Source organism: Punica granatum, chromosome 1, assembly GCF_007655135.1.
Source record: "Punica granatum isolate Tunisia-2019 chromosome 1, ASM765513v2, whole genome shotgun sequence".
NCBI classification, from domain to species: Eukaryota; Viridiplantae; Streptophyta; class Magnoliopsida; order Myrtales; family Lythraceae; genus Punica; species Punica granatum.
Genome location: NC_045127.1, coordinates 2201557 through 2228363, shown reverse-complemented (window position 1 = coordinate 2228363; position 26807 = coordinate 2201557). Strand labels below are relative to the sequence as shown.

Genomic DNA, 26807 nt, shown 5'->3' with positions numbered 1-26807 from the left:
CACAAATATACAGTGGAGGAAACAGCTGTCTGTTTAAAAAAAATCGTTGTTTACACAAAAAGTAAAAGAACTGAAAAACGATATCCTTACCAAAGGAACTAATTTGATTGCTCGATCAACAAAGTCAACAAGAAAATTGCAACTAATCGGACAACTTATAAGAAATCGGGAAATACTGCAAAGCTAATACAGATGGACATGCTTATGTTACAGTCTTAAAAGAGATTGGAAAAGAATTGTCTTTAAATTTCCAGAGAACAGAGCCTAATAACATAACTTTCTTTCTTATCAAAGGAAATCCCCACAAATGATCAGCAGTATCACTGTTCGCCTCTCTAAAATGGCTCACTTCTACGGAAAATTAGCAGAATTTCCAGTGATTGTTGCAGTTTACACATGTGACAAACGTTGTCATAGGTTCATCAGCACTCCTCGTTTGCAGCTGATAGTACGTCGTCTTCCTCTGCCCACATCGGCCACACTTGAACTGATCGGTCGTTGCCTTCGGTGGGCCCCCACGCTCGCAGTCAAATAAGGCCTTCTCTTTAATCTGACTGACTTCCCGCTGTCTCTGGTCGCTAGCCATCTCCTCTGGAGTCATGGAGATGAGCCTCTCGGGTTTCACCTGCCCTAAGAGGACTTTCCTCCTCAGGTCGGGGTTGTTTGGGTCCTTAATGTTGAACATGACGGACCTGTACTTGAACTTCTGAGTTCCATTGGACCGACCCATCTTTTCAAACATAACTGATTCCACCATAACAGCAACTCGAAACGGGTCGCATGCGTTCACTTCATCCAGCATGTCCTCATCTGCCTCGCTGGCAACTTTGGAAAATGCCTCGGCAAGGAGCTCTCGAATTTTGTCACGCAGAGAATCATTACATTTGACCAAGGTTGTCAGCCTTGGAGGAAGAGCATTAGGTGCCTGTGATGGCTTCCTCGCACTTGTAGGTGGTTTCTCCTCCTTAGATATCCTCTCAACTTTGACAGTTTCAGAACTCGATACACTCGCTTTTGCCTTGTCGCTTTTATAAACTTTCTCGACAACCACAGTTTCATCCTTTGGAACCTTCTCAGTCTTCGCTAAACTTGGGCCCTTTTCAACCTTGACATTATCAGTCTTCTCTGTTTTTGTTGCCAATTTGCCATCAATGCTGCCATTCTTCTTATTTTTAGTAGTTTCATCGATTATTATTTTCTTCCAAATCTCAAGCACGTCAGAGGCCATACTTTTGATGGTCCCACTGGGATGTTTTGTCAGGTGGCGAAGTCGTTTCCCAACCTGCAAATGTTGTGCATAGAAGACATTAGACGAGAGAAATAGTGACAGAAAATTAACTCTTGCATAGTTCTAAACTAATAAACAGAATGAAATTGAGAAGTCCACAATTATCGCATCCTATATCACTTAAGGTACTGGCATCGTCTCGCAGAGAGTTTCGACAAATTCATGAGCAAAACAAGCCATGAATAAGGAATTTATAAGCTCAAGATCACTGACATTCCAGTCTTCGCCATCATGAACTTGAACAGAGCGAACACACGAAACATAGTATAACCTTCTCTTATCTTCAGCCCGATTCAGCTGCATACACATGCGTGACAATATCCTCCCCCATTTCACTGCTCCTAGTTTATCGTTTCTTTTCTTTTCCCTTCCCCCTAGAAGATCATTCTGGGGAATGATTATAGACCCAAACAGGTAACTAGCTTCAAAGGAGCAAGAGTATGCAACTAGGCCATAGCTGGAGAAAGGAGCTGGAAATCGTATCCCCCAATGCCAAATTAAAGACTTTCACCAAGCTATCAAACCCTGTAAACTTTAATGGAGGCGTTATATCCAACACTACATCTTCCAATCATGAACATATATTGTAAACCTCTATCATGCATCTCCTTCCTCCACTCATCTATCCTCAGCTTAGAGTTTTTCTGATCGAGAGTTCCAATGTCCTGACCAACATGAGAGTTGGGATATGGTCACTGTACTTAAAAGCAACCAAGATAGACGAACTACCTATGCCACTCACTTTCTTGTCATACATACTGTAAATGTACTACTGATGAGCAACACAAGTTGCGATTTTTGGATTAACCCTCAGTTAGATTATATACACCTGACCTAGAAGCATCTAGTTCTTCCTCAGAATAGCATACCTTCCTTTTCAAAGTCCTAGTCATTGTCCCAGATTTTCGGAGGAACAGACAGATTTTCATGAACCCTATAACTTCACAGCGAATGCAGCAAAGGTATCACCTTGCCAATCAACTTGCAGGGCAATTCAATTCATCTTCTGAAGAACACCATTTAATAATAATTAATAGAAAGAACGAATTTTGATTACCTGAGTAGCAACCAGAGCGTCATAGGAAACGGGGAATTTCTTGAGCTGCTTGAGAGCGTCCACGCACCGGGACACTGCCGGCGAGCTGGAGCTCACTCCATCCGCGGTGGCCGCGTCCGCGGCCTTCTTGGCTGCCTCAAACAGCTCCACCAACTCCTGCTCCATGAATTGGCAGTTATTCCTCCAAAGTACCTGAAAAAGAACCAAATTCGAAGCAACAGACGGGTGAACTCGCGATCGAGCGTCGAAATTGCAACAATGAACAGAAAGGCAGAGAAGGGGAAAGAGATCTGAGTTTAGGGTTACCGGAGGGCTGGGGGAGGCGGATTGCGAGTCGGAGCAGCACTCTGTAATCCCTCTTCTCTCTCTCTCTCTCTCTCGAGGGTTTGGCTTCGGTTTGCGGACGAGGGGTTAGAGAGAGAGACAGAGAGAGACGACAGGAACGAGAGAACTGCGACAGAGTTTGGTACGGAAGGAAAGGATCAACTAAATCAACGGATACGGTACCAGAATCAGGTGATCTTGGGAATGGAATCGACGGCTGGAGATCGAAGACAGATGTCGTAATTACTAAACAGCCCCTAAAACTATTGTATCCGGGAAACCATGTTTCGGGAAACTTCCATCTTAGGATAATAAAATCTACCCGTGTGATTAACTACTTGCTAGAAACATACCCGTGCTAAATTACAATATAATTAAAATAACATAAATTATTATGAATAGAATTCCAATAAAGTTCGATTATACCCGCTCGAGATACTTTTGGTTTAATCAATTTCCTTTATGGAAGTTAATTAGACATAATGTACAAAAAAATCATAAATTTATACCAAAAGATGATAGCGCCGTTCATAAGAGAGAGAGAGTGCTAAGTGGGAGAGAAAAAATAGGAATAGTTTTTCTTGTTCACTTACAAAATAAAAAGAAATTTTCCCTCTATAACAGTACAGTAGATAAAGGTTAACTTTCAGGAAATAATGCCGCGGTTACAAAACTCATTTTTTTCTTTAAATAAATGTAATAATATAGATATAAGATTTAGATTATAATCACACGCCATATGCATATCCTTTTGTTATAATAATTATACACTATCTGTACTCATGAATGAGTCTTCTGAAGTCTTTTACTTAAAAAATGTCCAGAAAGAAGATTACAATATCAAGAAATACGGCATATCCATTGGAATTATACCAAACAGAAATCAAATGTGATATACTATACATTAGGTCTCCCGAGGTTACAACATCACGGTGAACTCTGGACCAAGTTATCGGATGATATATCGTTTAGCCTTGCTTCCCCTAACATGAACTTATTGAGGCCGCTCGGGTATTGGCGAGGTAGAGTTGAGGTCGTGGCATATCCTCGATTTGGGCCAATGTTGGGGCAAAAACAAATTGTACGGGCAATTGCATATTCAATTATGTTAGGTCGAACCAAATGGGATACATACTGATAGACCGTACCATAGAAGACTTTGATTGTGTTCGTGGGCTTTTATGTTGTGGGTCATTTGGGCCCTACCTAGAAGCCGATAAGTAGATCTCGGGCTTAATTTTCTGTTGGGTTTCTTGGGGCCTGATCCCTCGTGAACCCTGAGCTTAACTCTCTTTTTTTTTTTTTTTTGCATGAGTAACTACGACCTTAACATGAGTAATTTAGTTCAACAAAGACAAAAAAATAATAATTAAACAATAAATATCAAACATAAATAGAAAGATGTTGGGGGGGGGGGGTCAAATTATGTGTTGTCCGTCGGGGTTCTCAAATCGGACGTCATTTGAATTATCATTTCCAGAAATAAAATCTCTGAATCTGCATGGACGATCACAATTACATTACTTGGTTGTCGTTGCTCTGATCATTTGTGTATCGGGTGCAATGATCTTGTTATTCATGAGATATATATAGAGAGATCTAATTAAACATCTCATATTGAATTAGTATGATTCTATGCTAATTATATCCAATGCCGTACCATCATGGTTTCGTTCATGTGAACACGGTCTGTTTGGACTTCAAAGTTCAAACTCAGGAAGTCTAGCTATGTTTCCTCGCAGGGAACACATCCTAAATGGTGGGGAAATTTGAGAATTGAATGTTCGTTTATGAACATCCTATACAGTATCTAACAGTACAATCTTCCTATGAAAAAGGAACAAATTAAGAAAACTTTTTGTATTTTTTCATTTTATATTTTGAAATTAGAAAACTACTTTATTTTATTTATTTATATTTTTACATAGAAAACTACTTTTTCATCCTAACGTTGCCCACATAGATTAACTCCAATCTTCTTTTTCCAATGTGCATTCACACTTGGCTAGCTAGCTGATGCCCATGTGCACACTTTATACTTTTTAATTATTACGATTATTATTTATATATATATACACATATTTACTAACTGGATCTCATTGTTTGTATTGTGTAGATATGAGCTTAATGTCCTTATTTAGCCATGAGAAAGACATCTAATTAATCTAATTGGGTGACGATGGAGCTTAACGGAAAAGAGTTCAACTTAAGTTGAGAAGGTTACGTCCCGGTCGACTATACCTCAAGTCGTACAATATAGATTGGGGGGGAGAGGAAAGGGGTATCTCAACTCATATAGCTTCTTGTGCTAGGGACGATGCGTCCCTTGACCGAAACCGGGGAAGGCAGCAACGTGGGCAGTGATGGTACTTAGCTGAACTGTGCCAGAACCAGTCAGTGAATAGTTAATTAAGATAATAATTATCATTAATCAATAATTAAGGTTTAAGATAATGTCCTTTATATATAATATAGCATTGGCCATGGGGACGCAGATTCCGGGAGATGAGCCACTAGACTTTTGTCCTTATCCGAGAGGACATCGCCATCGTGGGGGTACTGTCGTAATTTAATCGGCCTTATAGTTGTCCCTTCAGGTAGTATTGAAAAGAAAGATACAACCAGCTGGTACCCTTTTATATTTTATACGCACACACGCACATATATATATATATATATATATAGAGATTTTACACGGTTAAACATTTGTTCAGTTTAATTAAGGTTTCGAATTCAAATCATTGTGAATATAAAAAATCTACGTTATGAGAGCTTTAATATTAATGGATTAATTCGGTTCGACTGAATTAGTTAGTGTATTAAATTTTCGAATATCAACTATACATAATAATAAAAAAAGAGAAAATAAAAATAAAATAAAATGGGGTGGGAGGCCTGAGTGATTTTTTAACATGAGGATGCCACTGTGGGGATGACGCACTCAGCGTGACATAGGATCCGTGAGATCACTTGTACTCCGTAAGAGTAAAGCCTCCGTTCCCCTCGCTTCACTAGGCGCGTGCATGTCAAGACGAAGCTTCCATTTTCTTTTCTTTTCTTTTCTTTTTTTCCTGATATGAAGACAGTTTTTTTCTCCCCTTCTCGTACCCCTTCTCGTAATTGATCTTTTCTACTCGCGGGGCATAGAAATCACTAGAATCGTACATGAAATAGTGTTGAGTTAAAAGAAAATTTAGTATAAAAAAAAACGTGAGCAATTTTATCTATTTTTTTCTCTATCAAAATTAAATAATATTAACTTTCTTGATTCCAATAGATTGCAATTTGCATTCCTTCGAAACTATCTTAAATTAACATGTTATTTTAATTTTAATCTTCTATTCACGTGACAATTGATCAGTTCTATTTTTTTGTATTTAGTTAAGAAATAATATTATTCCTCTGTACATTGTGGATACTATGCTTGACATAGCAATATAAAAAAAAAAACTAATCAACTAAAAAAAGAGAATATGAAATAGAGATACACATACTTCTTCTTTCACAGGCCAAGTATGAGTCTTTCGTATATATTTTGTGAAATGTCCACTCAAATTCATCTAAACTCATATTACAATTGCACAATTGTGATTGATCATATATGATATAAAACTGCAAATCCATTAAAATAATTGATATATATATATATATATATAATCTAAAAATCCGACACTAACAATAGTTTTGCTAAAATATGTAAAAAAATTCTTAACGATTATCCTTTTAATTACTCACAATAATATAAGTTATAGTTTTATAAGCATCCAAGGGGCATTTTAACTCCGACTATTGTGATGATAATTAGACACACTTTTTACGGTTTTGGAGTGGAATTCAATTTCACTCCACTCTAGCAAATAAGTAATAGTAGATGGGAGGAGTTAATTATTAAAAAATTGATTGTAATAATAGTTAGGAAAAAAAGACGTGAGAATTTATTATTCAATGAGAGAAAAAATAAAATAAAAAAATATGTATTTATACACGGACGTAAAAGTATATGAGAAATTTATTATTAAAAAATTGATTGTAATAATGGTTAGGAAAAAGTATATGTGAAAAATTATTATTAAATGAGAGAAAAACATAAAAAAAGAAATGATTATGTTGTTGAATTGAAAGAAGAATGGAGTGGAGTATAATTTTGTTCCGAAACCAAACACCACGTAGTATTTTGTACTAATAATTCTATCGTGTCTCGGTATCAGTATGCTTGAATCTAATGGCATGTACACTTAACTCATAATCTAAACCCCATACATCTAAAAGGATTCCATACTCTCTCCCTTTCTGCTCAATCCCCCAAACCCTAACCCATTAACCCATCTCCCCAGTCCATTGCTACCGTCGACGCATTCGGCTTTGATTGGGAGTGTTCAGCAGTGATCATCTCTCCCTTCCACTCGAACACATTTCCTCTCTTCTTTCTCTGTTGATCCCCTCTCCCCCCATTACATCGCTGATTTATCGATCCTCCAATGTGCTCCTCACCCCTTCCCTGTTTCTATCACCGCTCCTTCATCTTGTTTGGTCTCTATTCGATTGGATCTGATTCGACCAAGCTATAGTCATATTTGGTCGAACTCACTTCCATTGTCGTTCTTCTATCGCCAGTCCACCATTGTTAGTCCTCCATCTTGGTCAATTGTCCTGGGGTCTTCTCGATGATTAGTCTCAGCTAAAATCCAACTATGGTAGCTCAACTCGTCTTGGATTGGGACCTCAGCTATCGCTTATGGTTACTGCCCCTTTTTCACTAAAAAAAAAAAACTTTGGTTACCCGAATGTTTATTGTTGACAGTTTATCGATGTAGTCCGATGGAACCCACCTGTTCGATATTTTGTCCTCCACGTAGGGGTCCGTACAAGGGTCCGCTTAGTTTGGTTAGTTTATGGTTGGTTGTTATGTCTTGTATTGTGTCAGGTCAGATTTGGTTGGAGTCTAGTAGGCGTGGATCCTCGATGTTTATTATGTCGTTTTATGTTGGGGATTTGCTAAATAAGGGTCTATGTGGGTGGCCCCGTGATTGGTAGTAGTTTTTTAGTTGGATGTATGTCTGCTAGCCCCGTGATCGGCGATCTAGTCGTTGGGTTGGTCGGTTGCCTCAACAAGGTCCTAATATAAATTATGGCGTGTTCAGTAAAATATACTTCATTCATTAAAAAAAAAAGAGCCCGCACAGCCACTGGATCAATCGACAAATTAGGTGTGTTTGGATTAAGAACTCAACTTCACTTTATCTTTAATTCAACAACATAATTATTACTTTTTAAAAAAAAATTTAACAATTCAGTTCAATTTTTAATACTAAATTCTCTCAATTATTTATTACTTTTTTTTCACAATTCAACAACACAATTATTACTTAATTATTACTTTTTTCACAATTCAACAACGCAATCATTACAAAACAATAATGGCCGTTTGTTTTCAGAATTAAAATAACAAAAATTTTAATTTTAACTTTAACTCAATCCACTACACAACAAAAATATACATTTTCCAAGTCAAAAATTTTAACTTTAACTTTAACTCAACACACTATACAACATTTGTCATTTTTCACAATCAAAATCAAAGTTACTTTAACTATGAAACCAAACGCACCGTTAAAATCAAAACTCAACTCCACTCAACTCTAAAACCAAACACATTTTAAAAATTCCCCCAACCGAAAAAGAAAAAAAAATCCTAAATTTGAGAAGATTATCCATACGTAAGTGTTGAAGTACACTCTCCCCGCTACGAGCGTGGGAGGGGGAAGGGCGTTGGGACCCGCGAGTTGTGGAATTTTCCCAGCGACCTTCCCTTAAACTTCCCCCGGCCTTTCATTTTTCCTCTTCTTTCCTCAATAAAACCAGACACTCTGCCCGTCTAATAGTCCCAAAGATACTCCCCCCGCCCACCTAAACAGACAGAAATGGAAACGGCGGCGACCGGTCCCTTGCCGGAGACACTATCGGCTGTGATCCAAGAGCTGCTGCGGGGCCAGGACTCCGCAAAGAAGCTCCGGGACCTCCTGCGCTCCCCCGTCGACCTTAAGCCGCTCAAGGAAGAAGAGGATAGAGGAGGAGAATTAGCAGGCCTGCCTCGTCCACCCCCGGCAGCCGAAGATCTCGTCGGAGACGTGTTCCTGTCGTTCACCAGCGCGCTGTCGATCCTGAACCGCGGAGACTCCGATGAGGTCTCCCAGGGTCCGCGGGTCATCGGCAGCTGCAACCTCGTGAAGTCCGAAGAGTCCGGGGAGAGCAGTAAGATGTCAGCTCGAAGGGATCGGCGAGGCTGCTATAAGAGAAGGTAAGGCCGTGTTTGGTTTGTGAAACTAATTCCGTTAGTAGTTAGGGATGGATATTTTCCATATTCATCTTTGCAATAATTGAACTTCGTTTAATCATTTATCAGTTCATTAATCCCCCCGCCGAGCTTCATTTGGTATCGATCGAACCCAAAACCTTAAATCGTGTCAATAGATCTGATTTCCACATCGCTTTTCGAGAGTTTGTCTTCTGTATCATTTTGATGTTTCGTCAAGTGATGCAATGATAATGGCCCGGTGCTTTAATTCGATTTGGTTCCGGTATCGATCATATATTAAACCGACTTTCAATTTATCAGCTCTAATAATTTGTACATCTTGCAAAAACACTAGATCTCTTGTCAACTCGTTCCTCCGGCATTTCATATGATGGAGTATATGAACTTTTGCATCAAATGTTGCAGGAGGAGTTCAGATTCATGGACAACAGAAAGCCCTAATTTCACCGATGATGGACATCAGTGGAGAAAGTACGGCCAGAAGTCGATCCTCAACACAAATTTCCCGAGGTATATACACGGAGAGATCGCACATATGTATAATTATATGTCTTTACATTGTCTATCATATTCCAGTGAATTGATCAATGTGCTCTCGTCTCCTAAGTCTCCCTAATTTGCTCTCTTTTGTGGCACAGGAGCTACTTTCGGTGCACACACAAGCTCGACCAGGGATGCCAAGCAACGAAACAAGTCCAGAAGATATCGAATGATCCATCACTGTACCAAACCATTTATCACGGTCAACACACTTGCCAGAACCTCCTCAAGGCCCCTCAAATCATCTTGGCGGACTCGAGCCCTAGGGACTCCTCCATTCTTCTGAGCTTTAAAACCGAGAAATCACCCAATGACACTAGTGCTCGCACTGACAGTAATAAGAACATTGCCCTCTCGTACTCCCCATTCCCCACATTGGCCATGAAACGCGAGGGCAATGAGGTTATTGCAACTAATTGCATGAATGCATCCCACAACCAATCATCCTCATCCGAGTACGACGGTTTCCCATCACCTGACTTTACAGTGTTTGGGTCTGATCAAGGGGAAGCATTGTCCAGCAGCCGTAGCTTTGATCACAACACAGACCTGATGATGGACGGAGTTGATTTCGAGGATGTTTTCGACTGTCCGTTCTTGTGATAGTTCCTGTGAGAGAGACTAGGTCGGATCAGTTGATTCTCGTGGAATGGATTTACCTGTCTATGTCTGTATTCTATCTGCAATATAGATTGATGGAGCAGCTTCCCATTACGGGGTAGTTACACTCGTAGTCGATCAGTAGGTCATTTAACCCTCATATTAGAGATGCTTTCTTATTATTAGAGTTTCAATGTGTAAATAGACTGCACTAGGTGATTAACACTTTGTTCCATATATAAGACTGTATTCATAATGTATCATTTTCGAAGCACTATATATAATTGTTATGCTTTATGACGATTTATTAGCTAAAAAAATTGGAATCTAATTTTCAGTTAAAAGTTTTTCTCAGTTCATGTTATATATTCTAAGCCTCGAGGATGGACAACCTCGATATATCAGTTTAGTCGAAGTATGCTGCATAGACAACGAGATTTGATACGGTTTCTGAGAATCAAGCTTTCCCGATAAACATGGAGAGAACTAACACTGAAAGTTCACGCACTAGAATTGATATAGCAAGAAGCTCCATTACCATACATGAATACGTCAAGGCAAAGCGACAAAGATTAGTTTCATTTCAAGTATACTGAGATTGAGATTGGTTTGAAAAAGCATTAAAGGAGAGGATAACTTGATCGAGAAAAATCTGGTCGTTAACGTGTGAACGGGGCCAAGGTAAAAGTATCGTCGTTTTCAAAGGCCCTCTGGAAATTAGTGGGAGCGTGGGGCCTCCAAGACATGACAATTTCTGCTCAAACAAAAGACAGAGAGAGATACTTCGAGAGATACCTGTGCGCAGGGGTGTTTGATTTTTAAAAAAATTTTAACTCTATTCAATTCAATTTTACTTATTTTCAATTCAATAATATAATTATTACTTTTTTTATTTTTAAAATTTTTTGAACCATTCAATTTAATTTTTAATATTAAATTCTCTCAACTATTCATTACTTTTTTTTTTCACAATTCAACAACACAATCGCTACTTAATCATTACTTAATTTTAACTATTCATTACTTTTTCTCATAATTCAACTATATAATCATTACAAACCAATTAAAACTAAAACTCAACTCAATTCAACTCAATTCAAAAACCAAACACATTCTTAAAATTTGATATTAATTATTATGATTTCTATTTCATTATATTAGATTCATGTACCTTTCTTTTAATCGAAAAAGCAAAAGGAGATACTAAAAAAAAAAAAGTACTACAATGGCATATTTGAGGGTGCCTTTTACAACGTTAGCGCAAAAGCTGGAGCAGGTGAACCTGATGGGATTGTGGAAAAATATGGTGCATACGCTGAAAGTAAACCGGATCTTATGAAACGACTTGATTTCAATTCATGGGTCTGCCCTGGTAGATAAGGGTTTCATATATCCTGTTATGTATACATTTCGTCCATCTAATCGATATCGGACTCTATGGTATATTCTCCTCTCGCTTGAGATCGTTTGACATCTCTAACCCATTTACATTGGCTCAGTGCTCCCACCGGCCACTGCATATGGACTTTCCTTGACCCCAGCTCCCATAAGGTTATGCTGTCTTGTCGTGTCGGTCCTCTCATGAACCAGATATAACACCAACTGGCGAGAGCAGATATGCAAGGGGATGGAAGAATTGTATCTCATTATAAGTGTATATTCAATTCAGTATACATGAGAATGGAAACAAAATGGAATGGAAACACCGCAAATGACTTGAAGAACTTCTCTTCATCGTCCATCACCTCATCGATCGTCCTCTTGCGATGAGATCTTGAGAAAGCACCATATATATATATATATATATATATTATTGATAACATGCGGATTCAAATGGTACATAGAAAATATGTTGTTCTGTCATAAATATATAAAGCTTCTTGATTGGAATTGGGCTAGAGCAAACCAAGGCCCAATTGAGCCTAGTAAGGCCCACTATCCGGCACTCTTTAAACCGCAGATTGGGCCCAGGGCCCAACTTTGACTTCAGGTTCAACAGTCAACGTCAACGTCCTAATGCCAACTCTCCCAGCAGTCTTCTACAGTCCTGTCCAATTCCAACCCATTGAAATTTGCCAGAAGAAAGTTCCAGTCCCGAGCTTCCTCTTCTCAGAGATACAGAGAGAGAGAGAGAGAGAGAGAGAGAGAGAGCATCCATGGAGGAGAGAGGTGTTAACTTAAGCTGCAGGAGAGCTCCGGTGTGGCTTCTGCTGGTACTTACGTGCATCTTCTTCAGCCAGATCATCGGCGTCCGCTGCTCGATTCACGAGTATAGGAACGAGGCGTTTGCTCGCCGCTCCAATGCCCTGTTCTTCCATGGCGGCAGCGAGGGGCTCCACGCTTCCAAGTCTCTCGGCCCGTCTTTTAATAAGTCCTCCGAGAAGCCTCTCCAGGGGAAGTCCTTCATCAGGTAACCAATCGGAGGGTTCGCTCCGATGAAGAGAGGTTTGCATTAGAAATGCCCCGAATAAGCTCGAAATGGTAGTGCCGTGCGGTGTTTAGGTTATGATTGAGTTTCTGATAGATGGCCGAGGCGAGGCTTGTTGCTATAGCTGCCAGGCTTGTGGATAATCTGAGCTTCATTTGTGGCATAAAGCTGGATGTCCCTATCACCATCAAACTCTGCGCTCCCTTAGAACAATTGTATGCTATCGCTATCGACCAGTATGTTTTAAAATCGGGATCAACGTGATGTCATAGAAATGTGTTTTGATATAGGGATTGACATGACAGAGTATGCCGGCTCGATCTATATCTTGTAGAATATTGCCCATACTGAGATAGTGGTGATGGTGGACATTTAGATTGGTAGCTTAAGATGAGATTCTGTGGAAATAGTACTTTTCTTTACAACCCGTGTACTATAATTTGTGTTTTTCTTTTTTCCCTTTGAATTTAGGTTCGACGGTGTTATCTTTACAAGGACAAAAGAATCAGCTAGCAAGAAGAATGAAATGCAACAGAATACCGGCTTAGTGGAAGCTATCGTACTTGATGTGAAAGACAGAGAAAGGATTGGGGGTTCATACTTGAAATATGATGAAATATGCTGCACCAAAAAGATGTCTGATGAAGGATTCTGTAAAGTCGGGGAAGTTATTATCCACAAAAACTCTGATACCCCTGACTGGCCTAAACGCATTAAAACCTTCTTTGAAGGGCAGAATGAGCAGGCAGCCATGGATCCTAAAACTGTCGAGATTAATAGCACTGGAATGTATTATCTTTATTTTGTGATTTGTGATCCAGAGCTGACTGGTACATTAATTAAGGGGAGGACAGTATGGAGGAACCCAGATGGTTATTTGCCTGGGAAAATGGCTCCACTAATGACAATTTTTGGAATAATGTCACTAGCTTACCTTGTTCTCGGCCTGGGTTGGTTCCTGAGGTTTGTTAAGTACTGGAAGGATATCATTCAGTTGCACTACCATATTACAGCAGTCATTGCTCTTGGGATGTGTGAAATGGCTCTCTGGTATTATGAATACGCGAATTTTAATTCTACCGGCACCAGACCATGGGATGTTACATTGTGGGCTGTAACTTTTACTGCTATTAAGAAGACACTGTCTCGCCTTCTTTTGCTGGTTGTCTCAATGGGTTTTGGTGTTGTGAAGCCAACTCTCGGTGGTATAACGTCAAAAATCCTTCTTCTAGGAGCTGTGTACTTTATCGTCTCCGAGTCTTATGAACTCATTCAACATTTAGGGAACATCAATGACTTTTCCGGGAAAACTGCATTGTTTCTGCTTCTGCCTTTGACTTTCTTGGATACTTCCTTCATCTTGTGGATATTTTCGTCCCTATCAAAAACCCTAGAGCAGCTTCAGGTAAATCTTTCATTTTAAGCACCATTATTCTCATGCTGTACATTAATTTTTTTTTTGTTCACTTAATCGTACTTCTTTGGTTTTCCAAATATTTGATTGTATGGAGGCATTAACTGATAGCGATCTACATTAATGTGTGCAATTGGGTGTCATTCTGTGGCCTGGTTAATTCTAACCATTTTTGGCTTCTATCCTTGAGTGTGGTCTCTTTCTCCATAATGGTTCACCGTCAGGTTATGTTTGTTAGTCATTGTTTTTGTCTCTTCTCATGGGTGCCATGTTTATAACGATGTGTGCAGATGAAGAGAAACATGGCCAAACTGGAGCTTTACAGAAAATTCACCAACGCTCTTGCAGCCTCTGTGCTGCTATCTATTGCTTGGATCGGCTTTGAGGTAATTATTTTCTTCTCCAATTTGTAGAAGACATTTCTGGGAGCGGGAGAATCTGTGATAGTTACGAATTGCATCTTCAAGTCTATTGACGAATCAATTTATCACAAAGGTATACTTACATGCTGAAGAACCTCTGATCTGTTTTGGACCAGTTATATTTCAACGCGACCGACCCGTTGAGTGAATTGTGGCAAATTTATTGGATCATTCCAGCATTCTGGATTGTTATTGCTTATTCTCTCTTGGTCGTAATATGTGTCCTATGGGCTCCCTCTCGAAACCCGACAAGGTATCCTGTCTTCACACGTTATTGCTTTCATTTTCATTTTCATTTTTTCGATGATACTGATTCAGGTTGTCTCTGCAAGGAGGCTAAATGACCAATGGGCTAAATAATCTATTTCCTCCTGTTCTATAGATATGCATACTTGGAGGGGGCAGACGACTTAAGCGAGGAAGGTCTCACATTAACAAGCGGGAACAAGGTGATGGGGGAAAATTCAACCAAGTTGGGGGAGGATCTCGAAGAGGATAAACGGGAGTAGACGAGCCTCCCGTGTGTGAAGTTCATTGACCCAGAAGCCCTGTCGTGGATTCTTTTATATGTTGCATGATCCTTGTTGTATATACATGAGAGAATCGTCATGACATGGAAAAACGAAAAATCTATAGTGAGAATACTAACAAACATAGTCTCAACTCATGGCATGGTCTTTCTAATGACCATTGCCCCTTGTAGCTCAGCTCCCGACATGTGTTACAGTGAACCTCTCTTCTTCTGTAATCTATACGAAACGGTAAATAGCCGAACCTCTACCTCTTAAAACTGCTGCCTTGCTGCTTTAGAACTGCCCCGTCGATGATTCCTCGAGCTCCTCACCCTTCAAGAACCTTCCCTGACACGAAACGAGATGAAATCTGCTTTGTCCTCAACTTCAGGTGATGGTGCCTGCGGCTTGCCATCCCATGCCGGCTCGATAGGATGATGGCCTCGGACACTTGCATATTCTCTAACCCAACAAATATGATAGGATCCTCGTCTCAAAATCTTTCAACGTAGGTATAGATGGTCCCTGTGGGGGGGTGAGTTTGCTATTGATAGGATCCTGTGTTTATTTATCGAAGATCATTTAGCTTGGATGGCTATTCTGTTTTCTGGTAATAATTGGTTCTTCCACATTCTGGGTCGTTTGTTGATGTTCCGAGTATTTTGAGGTTTCTCCTTATTAATTTTCGTTCCCCATTGATTTGTATGTGCCTGAGCCGCTGTTAAGGACATTTCTGCTGGCTAGTGCGGTAAGCAACTTAACTTAAAACCATATACAAGCGGGGACCAGAAATTCAGTGAAATGATCAGCCGAAAGGAAGAATACTGACAGTAAACATCTCTTTTTGTATCTATACAGAGCAATTAGCACCCGAGCCTTTGCCTCTTAAAACTTTTGCTTTCCCTTCGATGATGATGATGCATGGAACCAACCCGTCGATGATGTCTCAAGCTCTTCAGCCTTTGAGCACGTCCCTTGACACGGAAAGAAACCTGCTTTCTCCTCAACTTCATGCGGTGGTGCCTGCGGCTGTGGCTGCTGTGCCTTCCATGCCTGCTCGAAGGGTAGGCAGGGCTTCGGACACCTGCAGATTCTCCAAGTGACTTCCTCTTCTTACTTGCACTTGAATGGCGGTGATGGCTCGAGAAATTGGTCTCTTCATCAGTCGAACTTTGGTACCCAACTTCAAGGTCTCGGTATCGACGCCTTCTTCGATAAACCTATTAAAAGAGTCAGTTCAATACTCTCAGGCAAAAAAAAAAAAAAAAAAGATGAACGATCGTCTCGTAGTTCTTCTTTCTTAATTACGATATACCAAATCATGGTCATCTATTAGACTCAGATCTATTGTGTATTACCCGCTTCGTGCTCATTAGCCTGTGACACAAGAAACACGATATGTCCCCGACTGCGTACCAGTATGTCACACACGCAGCCCAACACATCTTACAGAGGCTCCTCCCTATGCATTGGCAGATCCCGAGCTTGAATAATAGGAAGAAGAACAAAAGAACTGAGAAACAAACAGGAAGATGATCAGTCATTCCAATTCTAGTTCTTTGCTTCAGTTAGTTTGCATCTGCAACTCGAAATTGAATGTGCAACAAAGAGATGTATGAGTGATTACTGAACTAAAGCGAGAGTCGTGTTTCAGTGAGAACATTACTCATGTAACAAAGCCCCACAATCAACAAGAATTTTGCTAGATTGGCAACGCATAGATGCTCGATGAAGCACACTACATCCCATGGCCCTGAACAGACTTCCCTGCATTATCAGTCGCAACGGAGAGATGAAAAATAATATACGAAAAAATGAAAATAAGTAATTCCAAGGAATAAAACAAATGGAAGAACTGAGAATGGCAGCGGTGACCAATTACACGTACTCGCATGATGCGCCGAAGACGCTCTTGAACGGAGCAGAAAAAGCACTTCCAAGGGCATCTCCAATGCCATTCGCAGCTTGACTGATGAGGTTTCCCATTACTCGATTTGTACTTCTACTTCCCAATCAGCAGCAACGACCGCTGGATAGACCTCTACACGTCAGGTCTCGGCCCGAAAAAAGAGTTGAAACTCCGGTGCGGCAACGTCGATGGAAGGCTAATGAAGTGGGAGTGCGAAGTGCGGAAGAGATGCAGAGCCAGAGGAGGGACAGGGGAGCGAATGAATGCGGAAGCGGGAAAATGGACAATCGGACAAGGAACGGTTGGAGCACTCAACCGCGAAAACCGCCAAAGACGGTGAAGTTTCCTCCTGCATAGGCCCATTAATTATTCAGGTCGTGGGCCCAGCCCATTTTATCTCTTTCCTTTTTTGTGTCCTCCCCCCCCCCAACAGTTTTAATTTTAAAAGATTGTCTTGATATTTTGATTTAGAATTGGCTGATTTCAATAATAAACAGTGGAGAAGATGATAGAGGAGATTTTTGAGATAATAAATTAGTAGGTTTTTTATTTTCTGTTTTCAATATTTTCTTTGGAAGTAGGAGAAAATTTAGTATTTTATTTATATATTAATCAAATTGAGCTGTAAGAAGAACTTGGTATTTTATGTGTTAATTCTCGGCCTATTTTTACCAACTTTCTCCATATTTGATTGTCTAATTTCCATTTTTTTTTGTTTAAATTTTAAATTTCTATATTTAGTTATCGGTGAGAAGTTTTTTAGATATGCATATATGATTTTGCATATACATCGCCATCGAATGAGAAAAAGAGGAACTCACATTCACTATGAGCTGCAAAAGGATGAGTTTAAAGACAGTAAACTTTGATCCTAATAGAGATGGGTGGTCGGTGCAATTATGCTTGAACTATTCAAATATCTGAACATAACGGATAAGGGTTATCAGAACCACATGATATATGATAGTCATATTTTACCGAAATTTTGAAATCATAGCCGTTTTCTTCTAATAATTGAAATTTGAAATCTTGAAATGGATTTATTATTTACTGAAAAACGATCAGATATTCTCTTTCCCGTTTCCCGTTTAATTGCTTACTAGTCTTCACGCGTGCGCGATTTCCTTTCGAGCATGCGGCATGCTCAATGCATTGGTTTAACATGGCAACACTACCTTCGGCATCCGAATACCTACACCTATCTCAATACAAAATGCCTATAAATATTTGCTAGGCATGCACCTGCAACTGCAGGCGAGCTGAACTTCAGAAGTTGCAAGATCTCGAAGCTCTTGCATGATAATTGCAGTTGAAGATCTTGCAAACATAATTGCAAATTTCTGGTAAGCACATTATGTTGCCATTATTTTTCAATTTGTTGTTAGAATTGGAAATCCACTTCTAATTTGTGTAGAATTCATTTCGAAATTGTTGTTCTTTGTAACGTCAATTAAATTCCTCTCCTCTCTATCAGGTAAGCTCATCCATTCTCCCCACTTCAGCGACAAATTTCTTAGATTGTATGGATGTCTGACATAATTATTCACATCACTCGAGATGCCGGGTGATTTAGGATAATCCGACTTCTTCATGTTGTAGGATTGCTGGAAGTTTTGCCGATGTAATCGCTCCAATTAACTGCTCATGACAATGGTTTTCCTATCCGTGCTTTTGAAATTATTCATGAAGGATGACGACGATGTACAATAGCCCAACTTTTCTGGTTGGTTTGGTTTTAAAATAAAAAACTTTATTCTACCCAACTCAGCTCTATTATTTTTCAAATTCAACACTACAATTATTATTGTTTTGTCTTTTTTCTCCGTTTAATAACAATTCTTCACTCATATTTTTTCCTAATAATTTATATAATCAATTTTTTAATAATAAATTCTCCATCTACTTTCATATTTAAATATACATACACACATATATATATATATAATTGTCAACACTTGCCATCATTACACAAAATCAAGTTAAGTCGGATCATGATCCAATTTGATAACCAAATGCAAGCTTCTATGCTATGCAATCTGCAGAATTTTCGATTATGTAATGTAATCGCTCAAAAGTCTGCTCAAAACAATTCTTTTGGGTTTTCTTACCGTATTCCTTCATCACGATTAATTTGTTGAGCTGTTGCACTCATCTTAAGTATATTTGTGTATCATATTTTGAAGAATTATTACTAGTGTTGCTGAAGATAATTCTGTTGTTAATTCACAGACGACCTTAAAGTTTCATAACTTTTGGCTGAATTGTATTTTCAAATAACGCATTCTCTCATCCCATTTATTCAGAACATGGATGATTACTGTAATCACTTGAACTCACTGGGTTAGTCTTCCATATCTAATGATATATTTTGTGTTCTTTGAATTGGATGGGGATCTCTGAATCAAGGAACTATCAACGTAGTATTCTTTTTTATTGAAGAACTTCATTCCCTTTTTCCCTCTGTTTTGTGCAAAATTCTAATGTCAAAATACGGACTTTGGGTTGGCAAAATTAGGGAACTCCAGGCGGAGAGTCGCAAGTGACAACCCGAGCTATGGGAAGGTATGGTTATGCAGCTCCTGCATATGTTGCAGCAGGTGACTACAAATCTTTTAGTTATCGTAGGTTCATGCAGAGTTATATATTGTATATACAAGATTCCAGCATCGTTGCACCCTGTCCTCGATGTCTCCCAGGGCATTTATACATGAAAAGTGATGTTTATGGGTTTGGCATGGTCGTGCTCGAGCTGCTCTCGGGCTTACGGGCGCTTCACATGAAGTGATGGAGCAAGTAGCAGAATCTGATCAATTGGCTGAAGCCGTTCCTTTCCCAAATGGAAAGCTCAAGAACATAATCGACCATCGGATCAAGGGGCAGTACTCATTCAAGGCTACCATTAAGACTGCACCGTTGGCCCTAAAGAGCCTCCCATTGTAACTTAGAAACTGCCCCTCAATGAAGGAGGTTGTGAGGGCACTGGAGCGGATTGAAGCGATGAAAGACCATCCCAAGGAAAACACAGTTCGATCGTCCTCGCAGGTGCCTCGGCATTGCCACTAGCCCATCCATTATCGGTGCTCCCCACGCCACTTGAGAGAGCACGGGTTGGTGTAACTAATAAAAACACAGAACCCAATTAATCCGATACAAAAAGCGGACGAGGGATTAGTCCGAAAAGCTTGCGATCCATCCCAGTCCCACCATGCCCTTATATTTTATAGCATTTGTGTTAATTAAGTTCGTTTCATTTTACAATCCTTTGATTAGATTTAGATTTCAAAACCTTCAATCTTTCTCAGTGCATTTCTTATTGGACCTTCATGGAGTGGTTTAAGGGTTAAGAATGTAAAAGCCAATTTTGTTATTGGTGTTGCTGAAGATAATTTCTGTTGTAATTCACGGACGACCTTAAAGTTTCGTTACCTTTGGCTGCATTGTATTTTCAAATAATGCATTCTCCCATTTATTTAGAAAAAAAGAATGTATTCTCCCATCGTAATGTTTCGGTCATAAAAAAAGCACGACTTTTATTTGAATTTTCAATTTTAGCATGATCTTTCAGAATTAGTATAGAAAGGCATGACCTTTCGTTTTAGTGTCAAATCTGGTACGCCGTTATATTTTACGTCAATTTTAACAATAACGGTTGAATAGGCATTAACGGTGCGAGTGTCATAATATTATTCCATAAGTGAAAATATGTAAAATTAAATTAAAATATGTGGGGTTCACTTTTCCTCCCGTTAGATTTGAGACTAAAACGAAAAGTCCTGCAAGATTTAGATTAAAACGAAATGTCATGCCTCTTTGTACTATTTTCGAAATGTCATGTTAGAATTGAGAATTCAAGCAAAGGTCGTGCTAGATCAGAGACTAAAAAGAAAGGTCGTGCCTTTCTGTACAAATCTTGAAAGGCCGTGTTAAAATTGAAAATTCGAGCAAAGGTCGTACTCGTACTTTTATATGTGATTAACCTAATGTTTCCAACATAATCATGAGACTTACATGCCATAGTAACATCGAGTTAGCTGAATTACCTTATAGATACATCAGACTCTTTATTCGATGATCGAGGAGCTGTTATCACATTGTTGGCTTCTAACTTCGTTTTTTATAAGTCATCCCATGATACATACGCAAATCACCTTCTTGCTGATCTTGAAAGCCACGTCTAGTCCACTGGATGTAGCACATAAAAATTTTCAAATACTTATCCGGTATTTGGTGACGACTATGATACAAAATCGAGGAGGATGGGACAAGACTATTGTTTAATGCTCATATCTTGCTGAAGGAGCCCTAGTTCCCTCCCTCAGATGGTTCGTGGATTTTTTTTCCCCCTTTTTATAAGAAAAGAGGAAACATAGAGATATATTGGTCATTCTTCGACTCTATCTAGCTTATACACCCTAATTTACTTCAAACATAAGATGATGATTAGAGTTATCATAGGATTAAAAGCTCATCCTTCCCTAAACGAAGCCGTAGATTGAAAAAAAAGAATGTATTCTCCTATTGTAATAATGTTTCCAACATAATGACTTACTATGCCATGACTTATCTGCTGGGTATAAGGCAACTTGCATAATTATAACATTTTGAAATCATAGCCGTATTATCCTAATAATTGAAATTTGAAATTTTTATATGGATTTTATTATTTACTGAAAAATGATGAGATATTATATTTCCGGTTTCCCCTTTAATTGCTTTTACTAAGAAAATGGTCACGTGAATCACACGGGACTGTACACCGGCTTTCCAGAAGACAAACACGTGGGTTTCATGCAACAGCGTGGAGCCTCTGCGGGTCCCACAGCCCCCCGGTAAAGTCCGACCACATCGAGCCGCCGAGATGATATCCCGACCCCCCGATAACTTCATTATGTCGCGAGTTATTCCATCTCCCGACCTCCTGAAACGCTGTCGTTCCGAGCCTCCGCCTTGTCCTTTCAGGAGGCGACATCTCGACCTCTTTCCTTCCCCGATAATCAAATCCGAATCTACGAAATCAGTTATCTGGTAAAGAGATTGAAACTTGGCAAGGTTTTTAATCCTTAATCCATACGTCTCTCTCCTCCTCTGTTGAATTTTCTGTTCCGGGGTTCTTCTTCCCTTCCAGACCCATCTTCCTCTCGATCCTCCAGAGGGGTAAAATCAGCTGCAGCTCGCGCAGAATCAGACCTACATGCTCGAGCAGTGATACCCACGATCCGGTTCCATCGTCTTCTTCGTGTTTCCTCTCCTGGGTCGGCCCCTGAGAGCAGGAATGAGGGAAAAGTTGGGACTTTTGATCTGTGCTTGGTTCCTGCTGTGGCGGCCATGCGCGGGGAGGTTCGTGGTGGAGAAGAACAGCTTGAAGATCACCACTCCGAACTCTCTAAAGAATGTCTACGAGTGCGCGATCGGTAACTTCGGCGTCCCGCAGTACGGGGGGACTATGGTGGGCACTGTGATTTACCCCAAGGCCAATCAGAAGGCCTGCAAGAGCTTCGAGGACTTTGATGTCTCGTTCAAGACCAAGCCCGGGGGGCTGCCGGTGTTCTTGCTCGCCGATCGAGGAGGTCTTTTCTCCTATCAATTCTTGACCGATTGGTCTGATCAGAGCGTTCTGTTTTAGCAGCTCAATCATTAACTGCAGTTGCTGAGCTTCAAGTTAAGCTCATATCGAGCAAGAATCTCTTTCTCCCGTTTTTGGACCCGTGTGTTTGGATTTTATATGTCGTTATAGCTCCTCGGCAAGAATTACAGTTTTTGTTTTTGGACTGTTTATTTGGCTGTTCTTATGTTGTTGTAGGTCTGTTTCTATGTCTTGCATGGGTTGCTCATGTTTAAATTTGCTAGTTATTGCATGAAGAATTCATAACAATTAATGAATATGCAATGAATTGCTCTAGATTTGCATTTAATTATTTAATTTGTTTATTAAGAGACAAAATTGGCCGCCTTCTATAGTATTTGCTTAGGATGTAACTTAGCTACCATTTTGAATTGTTGATCATTGTGTTAGTAAGCAGATTATCTCTCCAGGATTACCGAGCTTGAACATTTCGGTTATTCTATAAAAAAATTCACCTTGCTAAATATATTTTTGTTTTATAGATTGCTTCTTCACGTTGAAGGCATGGAATGCTCAGAATGGTGGGGCGGCGGCAATCCTTGTTTCAGATGATAGAGTAGAACCACTGATCACCATGGACACTCCCGAGGAGGAAAAAGCTGGTGCTGATTACATAGAGAAGATCATGATCCCTTCAGCCCTCATAACCAAAACTTTGGGAGACAATATCAAGAAAGCTCTGTCCAGTGGAGAAATGGTGACTATCAATCTGGATTGGACTGAAGCTCTCCCTCATCCTGATGAACGGGTTGAGTATGAGTTCTGGACCAACAGCAATGATGAATGTGGGCCCAAGTGCGATAGTCAGATCGAGTTTGTCAAGAACTTCAAAGGAGCTGCTCAGATTCTTGAGCAGAAAGGTTACACTCAGTTCACCCCACACTATATTACTTGGTACTGCCCTGAAGCTTTTATTCTAAGCAAGCAATGCAAGTCTCAGTGCATCAACCATGGGAGATACTGTGCTCCTGATCCAGAGCAGGACTTCAGTCAGGGTTACGATGGAAAAGATGTTGTTGTCCAAAATTTGCGACAGGTTTGCTTCCATAAAGTTGCCAATGAAAGTGGAAAACCGTGGCTTTGGTGGGATTATGTAACCGACTTTGCAATCCGCTGCCCGATGAAAGAGAAGAAGTACACTAAAGAATGTGCGGATCAAGTCATTAAGTCGCTTGGTGAGATTGCTTTCCTGTTTAGGCAAGATAATTGAGTTCTATAATGGACTGAAAAAGTCTCATTTAATCTGTTTCTGAACTTGCTGTTTTTTTCTATATACTGAAGGTGTTGATCTGAAGAAGATCGACGAATGTATAGGCGACCCTGATGCTGATGCGGACAATCCAGTTCTTAAAGCTGAACAAGACGCACAGGTTCGCTATCATCTTAATGATGGCGCCTGATTTTGTTGTTTCCTTTGTGAATCCTATTCTTCTACGAATTAGACCCTACTGACTTTTTTTCTTGTGCTTTGGTGTTAGATTGGCAAAGGATCCCGTGGAGACGTGACTATCTTGCCCACTCTCGTCATTAACAACAGGCAGTACAGAGGTATTAGGGGGAAATTTTCCTGGCTTTCTTGAATTTTGAATGTTCTTTGTTCATCCGTTGTCTCAATTGTTTCAGGCAAATTAGACAAAGGCGCAGTTCTCAAAGCCATCTGTGCTGGTTTCCAAGAGACAACTGAGCCTGCCATCTGTCTGACCTCAGGTTTTCAATTTTAGCTGCATTGTATTTTTGCTTCTTGGACCTGTGAAAGACTTGCTTTTGCCCTGTCCTAACATGGCTGTACTTGCAGATATAGAGACGAATGAATGCTTGGAGAATAATGGTGGTTGTTGGCAGGACAAGAAAGCTAATATTACTGCCTGCAGGGTACATATTTAAACATGCCATCACTGATTCATTGTTCTATCATCTTGAGATTTGACTAGATCTTAATTTGGGACAATGTTGGATCATATAATCCTCCTTAATTTATGCAGGATACTTTTCGGGGAAGAGTATGTGAATGTCCCGTAGTGCAGGGGGTAAAGTTTGTTGGTGATGGTTACACTCATTGTGAAGGTATAGGCTAATAGAACTTGGGCCTTTTTGTTACAAAATTGACAATTTTTTTGGTAATTGAAAAAGGTCTACGTAAGAATTATGGAGAATAGCATCATTCTCCTGCTCTCGGATCGGGACTGCATTCTTTTATTGTTCATTTGGGCACCTCTTGTTCTTTTGGCATTGTGTAGGAAACTAAATGATTATGGTAATAGGATTGTTTTTTTGTTTAGTGGTAAAGGTTACTGATGATCTGATGAAGTAGCAGTGGTTCTTCAAGCATTTGTTTAGTGTGAATATCTTCTGAAGTTACACATCATTCATCCTTAATCTTCTTGTAATTTCCCTCTTCTGCTGTGATTCTTCAGCTTCCGGAGCTTTGCGGTGTGAAATAAATAATGGAGGTTGTTGGAAGGACACTCAAAATGGTAGAACATACTCAGCTTGCATTGTAAGTTAAACAATTGGCACTTTCGACTGTGACAGTTTTCAACCCTGGGATTCAATTTCCTCTTGGATTTAATTCGGCTTCTGATTTTCTATATTCCTTATCTCTGTGGCAGGACGATCATACGAAGGGGTGCAAGTGCCCTCCTGGATTTAAGGGAGATGGAGTGAAATCCTGCGAGGGTAATACTTGCCTTTAATTTCTCTATGATTACTAGAAGAAATAGTTAAACATTAACACTTGAGAACAGATACCTGTCTTAAATTTGCTAGACTGAAATCCCTGTCCATGGTTGGTATATTATTATCTTTCCAAGCAAGTTCCTTTTATAGGGCAATAAGCCACCTAAGGTTCAGATTTCTGGGTTTCGGGCATGAGTTCTTTCTACGAGACTTCCAATTACTTGCATTTTTCACTTGTTCATTATCTGTCAATTTGGTTCCTTATAGTTTTCTGCATCTTGCATTTTTAGATGTGGATGAGTGCAAAGAAAAGAAGGCCTGCCAATGCCCTGAGTGCAAGTGCCAAAATACGTGGGGCAGTTATGATTGCAGCTGCAGCAACGGTCTATTGTACTTGCAAGAACACGACACTTGTATCAGTGAGTATATGCCCTCATTTCTCTGGTTAAAATAGTTTTTTGCAGTTTCATACTCGAGGAGGGGATAAGTGTATTCCCATCTTTTTATTATGAAATCTCTGGGGAGCATTCATCTATTTGCAAATCGGCAGGTCAAGCTTCCACCAGTAGCTCAGGCTGGAATGTTTTCTGGGTAATTATTCTCGGCATGGGCGCTGCTGGGCTCGCGGGTTATGCACTTTACAAGTACCGAATTCGGGTAAGATCCTTTTGCATCACTTGCCCTTGTCCTTTTGCCTTTCATCTGCATGAAGTTATTCAGCACGAAGAGAACCCACCCTGGTTGATGATCTGTTCTCTAATTAAACACGTGAAAACAGAGATACATGGACTCAGAGATCCGAGCTATTATGGCGCAATACATGCCCCTCGATAATCAAGCGGAAATACCAGTCCACACTGCTCGCGGGGACCTGTGAGAGCGGGTCACAGGTCTAGTGGATCCTGAGATGAATGGACGGTGGGCTTGGTAAGAATGGGAGGTGGGCTTGGTGGTACGGACCCTATGGGGGACTATTACATGATATGATACTTAGAAAAGGTTCACATATCCTCAGGGAGCATTGTTCCTTCTGATAACAGTATCTGGTTTTACTGAAAGGTTCTGTTCTTTAAATCTTTTTCAGCTTTATGTAAAATTGGATTCTTTATCTATCTTTGGCCATAAATAGTTACCATTTTGACATGGAGTTCTTTCTCTGTTGGGAAATGGTCTGAAAATGTTGAGGAATGTGAGGTTTCTGATATCATGTTTTGCATTTGGTACAAAGTAGTATGACGATGCAACATTGGCATCTCATCAGTAAAGTGTGGTCCTTGGGGAATTCCATTTCAGTTTGACGAAGCCTGGGGTAGAGCTCTAAGTAGACCGTTCCTGTTAAAATTAGCGGTCTCCCGGTATTCTGCTAGAAAGCGATTCGGTTGTCATTCTACCTGAAAGTTATCCGAATTGTGTCTTCATTAATTGCAGTGTCCAATCTAGTTGAGGTTCGGATCGAATCCTGCAATTAGCTGAAACAGTGTGTTGTTTTGCTTTGTGTCATGTGAACCTTAGGTATCTGATCGAATTGAAACTCGGAACAACGAGATTCCAGATTTATATATTTATATGTAGAGATTCTGCATTTATATATTTATATATAACTTGAAACCCGGAACGAGGAGATTCTAGATTTATATATTTATATGTTAATATTCATATATAATGATTCTAGATTTATATGTTTTATATATAACATAT

General features: G+C 39.8%; 5 protein-coding genes across 5 annotated transcripts; 3 read left to right on the top strand and 2 right to left on the bottom strand.

The window, feature by feature from the left end:
* Positions 1 to 86: 86 nt before the first annotated feature.
* LOC116213139 (transcription elongation factor TFIIS) lies at positions 87 to 2813 on the bottom strand. The gene is made up of 3 exons (XM_031547981.1): positions 2652 to 2813; positions 2346 to 2537; positions 87 to 1282 (listed from the first exon to the last, which is right to left on the bottom strand). The coding sequence occupies exons 2-3, from the start codon at positions 2508 to 2510 to the stop codon at positions 362 to 364; spliced, it is 1086 nt and encodes a 361-aa protein (XP_031403841.1). The 5' UTR covers positions 2511 to 2537; positions 2652 to 2813; the 3' UTR covers positions 87 to 361.
* A 5711-nt stretch (positions 2814 to 8524) lies between these two features.
* On the top strand, positions 8525 to 10428 carry LOC116193053 (WRKY DNA-binding transcription factor 70-like). Its single transcript, XM_031521805.1, has 3 exons — positions 8525 to 8967; positions 9391 to 9495; positions 9624 to 10428. Exons 1-3 carry the CDS (start codon positions 8591 to 8593, stop codon positions 10126 to 10128), a joined length of 987 nt encoding a protein of 328 aa, XP_031377665.1. The 5' UTR covers positions 8525 to 8590; the 3' UTR covers positions 10129 to 10428.
* Positions 10429 to 12184: 1756 nt separating this feature from the next.
* LOC116192263 (transmembrane protein 87A) lies at positions 12185 to 15179 on the top strand. The gene is made up of 5 exons (XM_031520756.1): positions 12185 to 12535; positions 13025 to 13958; positions 14258 to 14353; positions 14506 to 14642; positions 14772 to 15179. Exons 1-5 carry the CDS (start codon positions 12282 to 12284, stop codon positions 14896 to 14898), a joined length of 1548 nt encoding a protein of 515 aa, XP_031376616.1. The 5' UTR covers positions 12185 to 12281; the 3' UTR covers positions 14899 to 15179.
* A 466-nt stretch (positions 15180 to 15645) lies between these two features.
* LOC116192264 lies at positions 15646 to 17177 on the bottom strand. Its single transcript, XM_031520757.1, has 4 exons — positions 16790 to 17177; positions 16568 to 16668; positions 16260 to 16414; positions 15646 to 16121 (listed from the first exon to the last, which is right to left on the bottom strand). Exons 1-4 carry the CDS (start codon positions 16885 to 16887, stop codon positions 15765 to 15767), a joined length of 711 nt encoding a protein of 236 aa, XP_031376617.1. The 5' UTR covers positions 16888 to 17177; the 3' UTR covers positions 15646 to 15764.
* A 4630-nt stretch (positions 17178 to 21807) lies between these two features.
* Positions 21808 to 26404, top strand: LOC116213988 (vacuolar-sorting receptor 1-like). Its single transcript, XM_031549183.1, has 12 exons — positions 21808 to 22377; positions 22916 to 23608; positions 23715 to 23803; positions 23912 to 23981; positions 24057 to 24140; positions 24229 to 24305; positions 24416 to 24497; positions 24848 to 24930; positions 25043 to 25109; positions 25400 to 25528; positions 25660 to 25766; positions 25888 to 26404. The coding sequence occupies exons 1-12, from the start codon at positions 22083 to 22085 to the stop codon at positions 25984 to 25986; spliced, it is 1875 nt and encodes a 624-aa protein (XP_031405043.1). The 5' UTR covers positions 21808 to 22082; the 3' UTR covers positions 25987 to 26404.
* Positions 26405 to 26807: the final 403 nt, after the last annotated feature.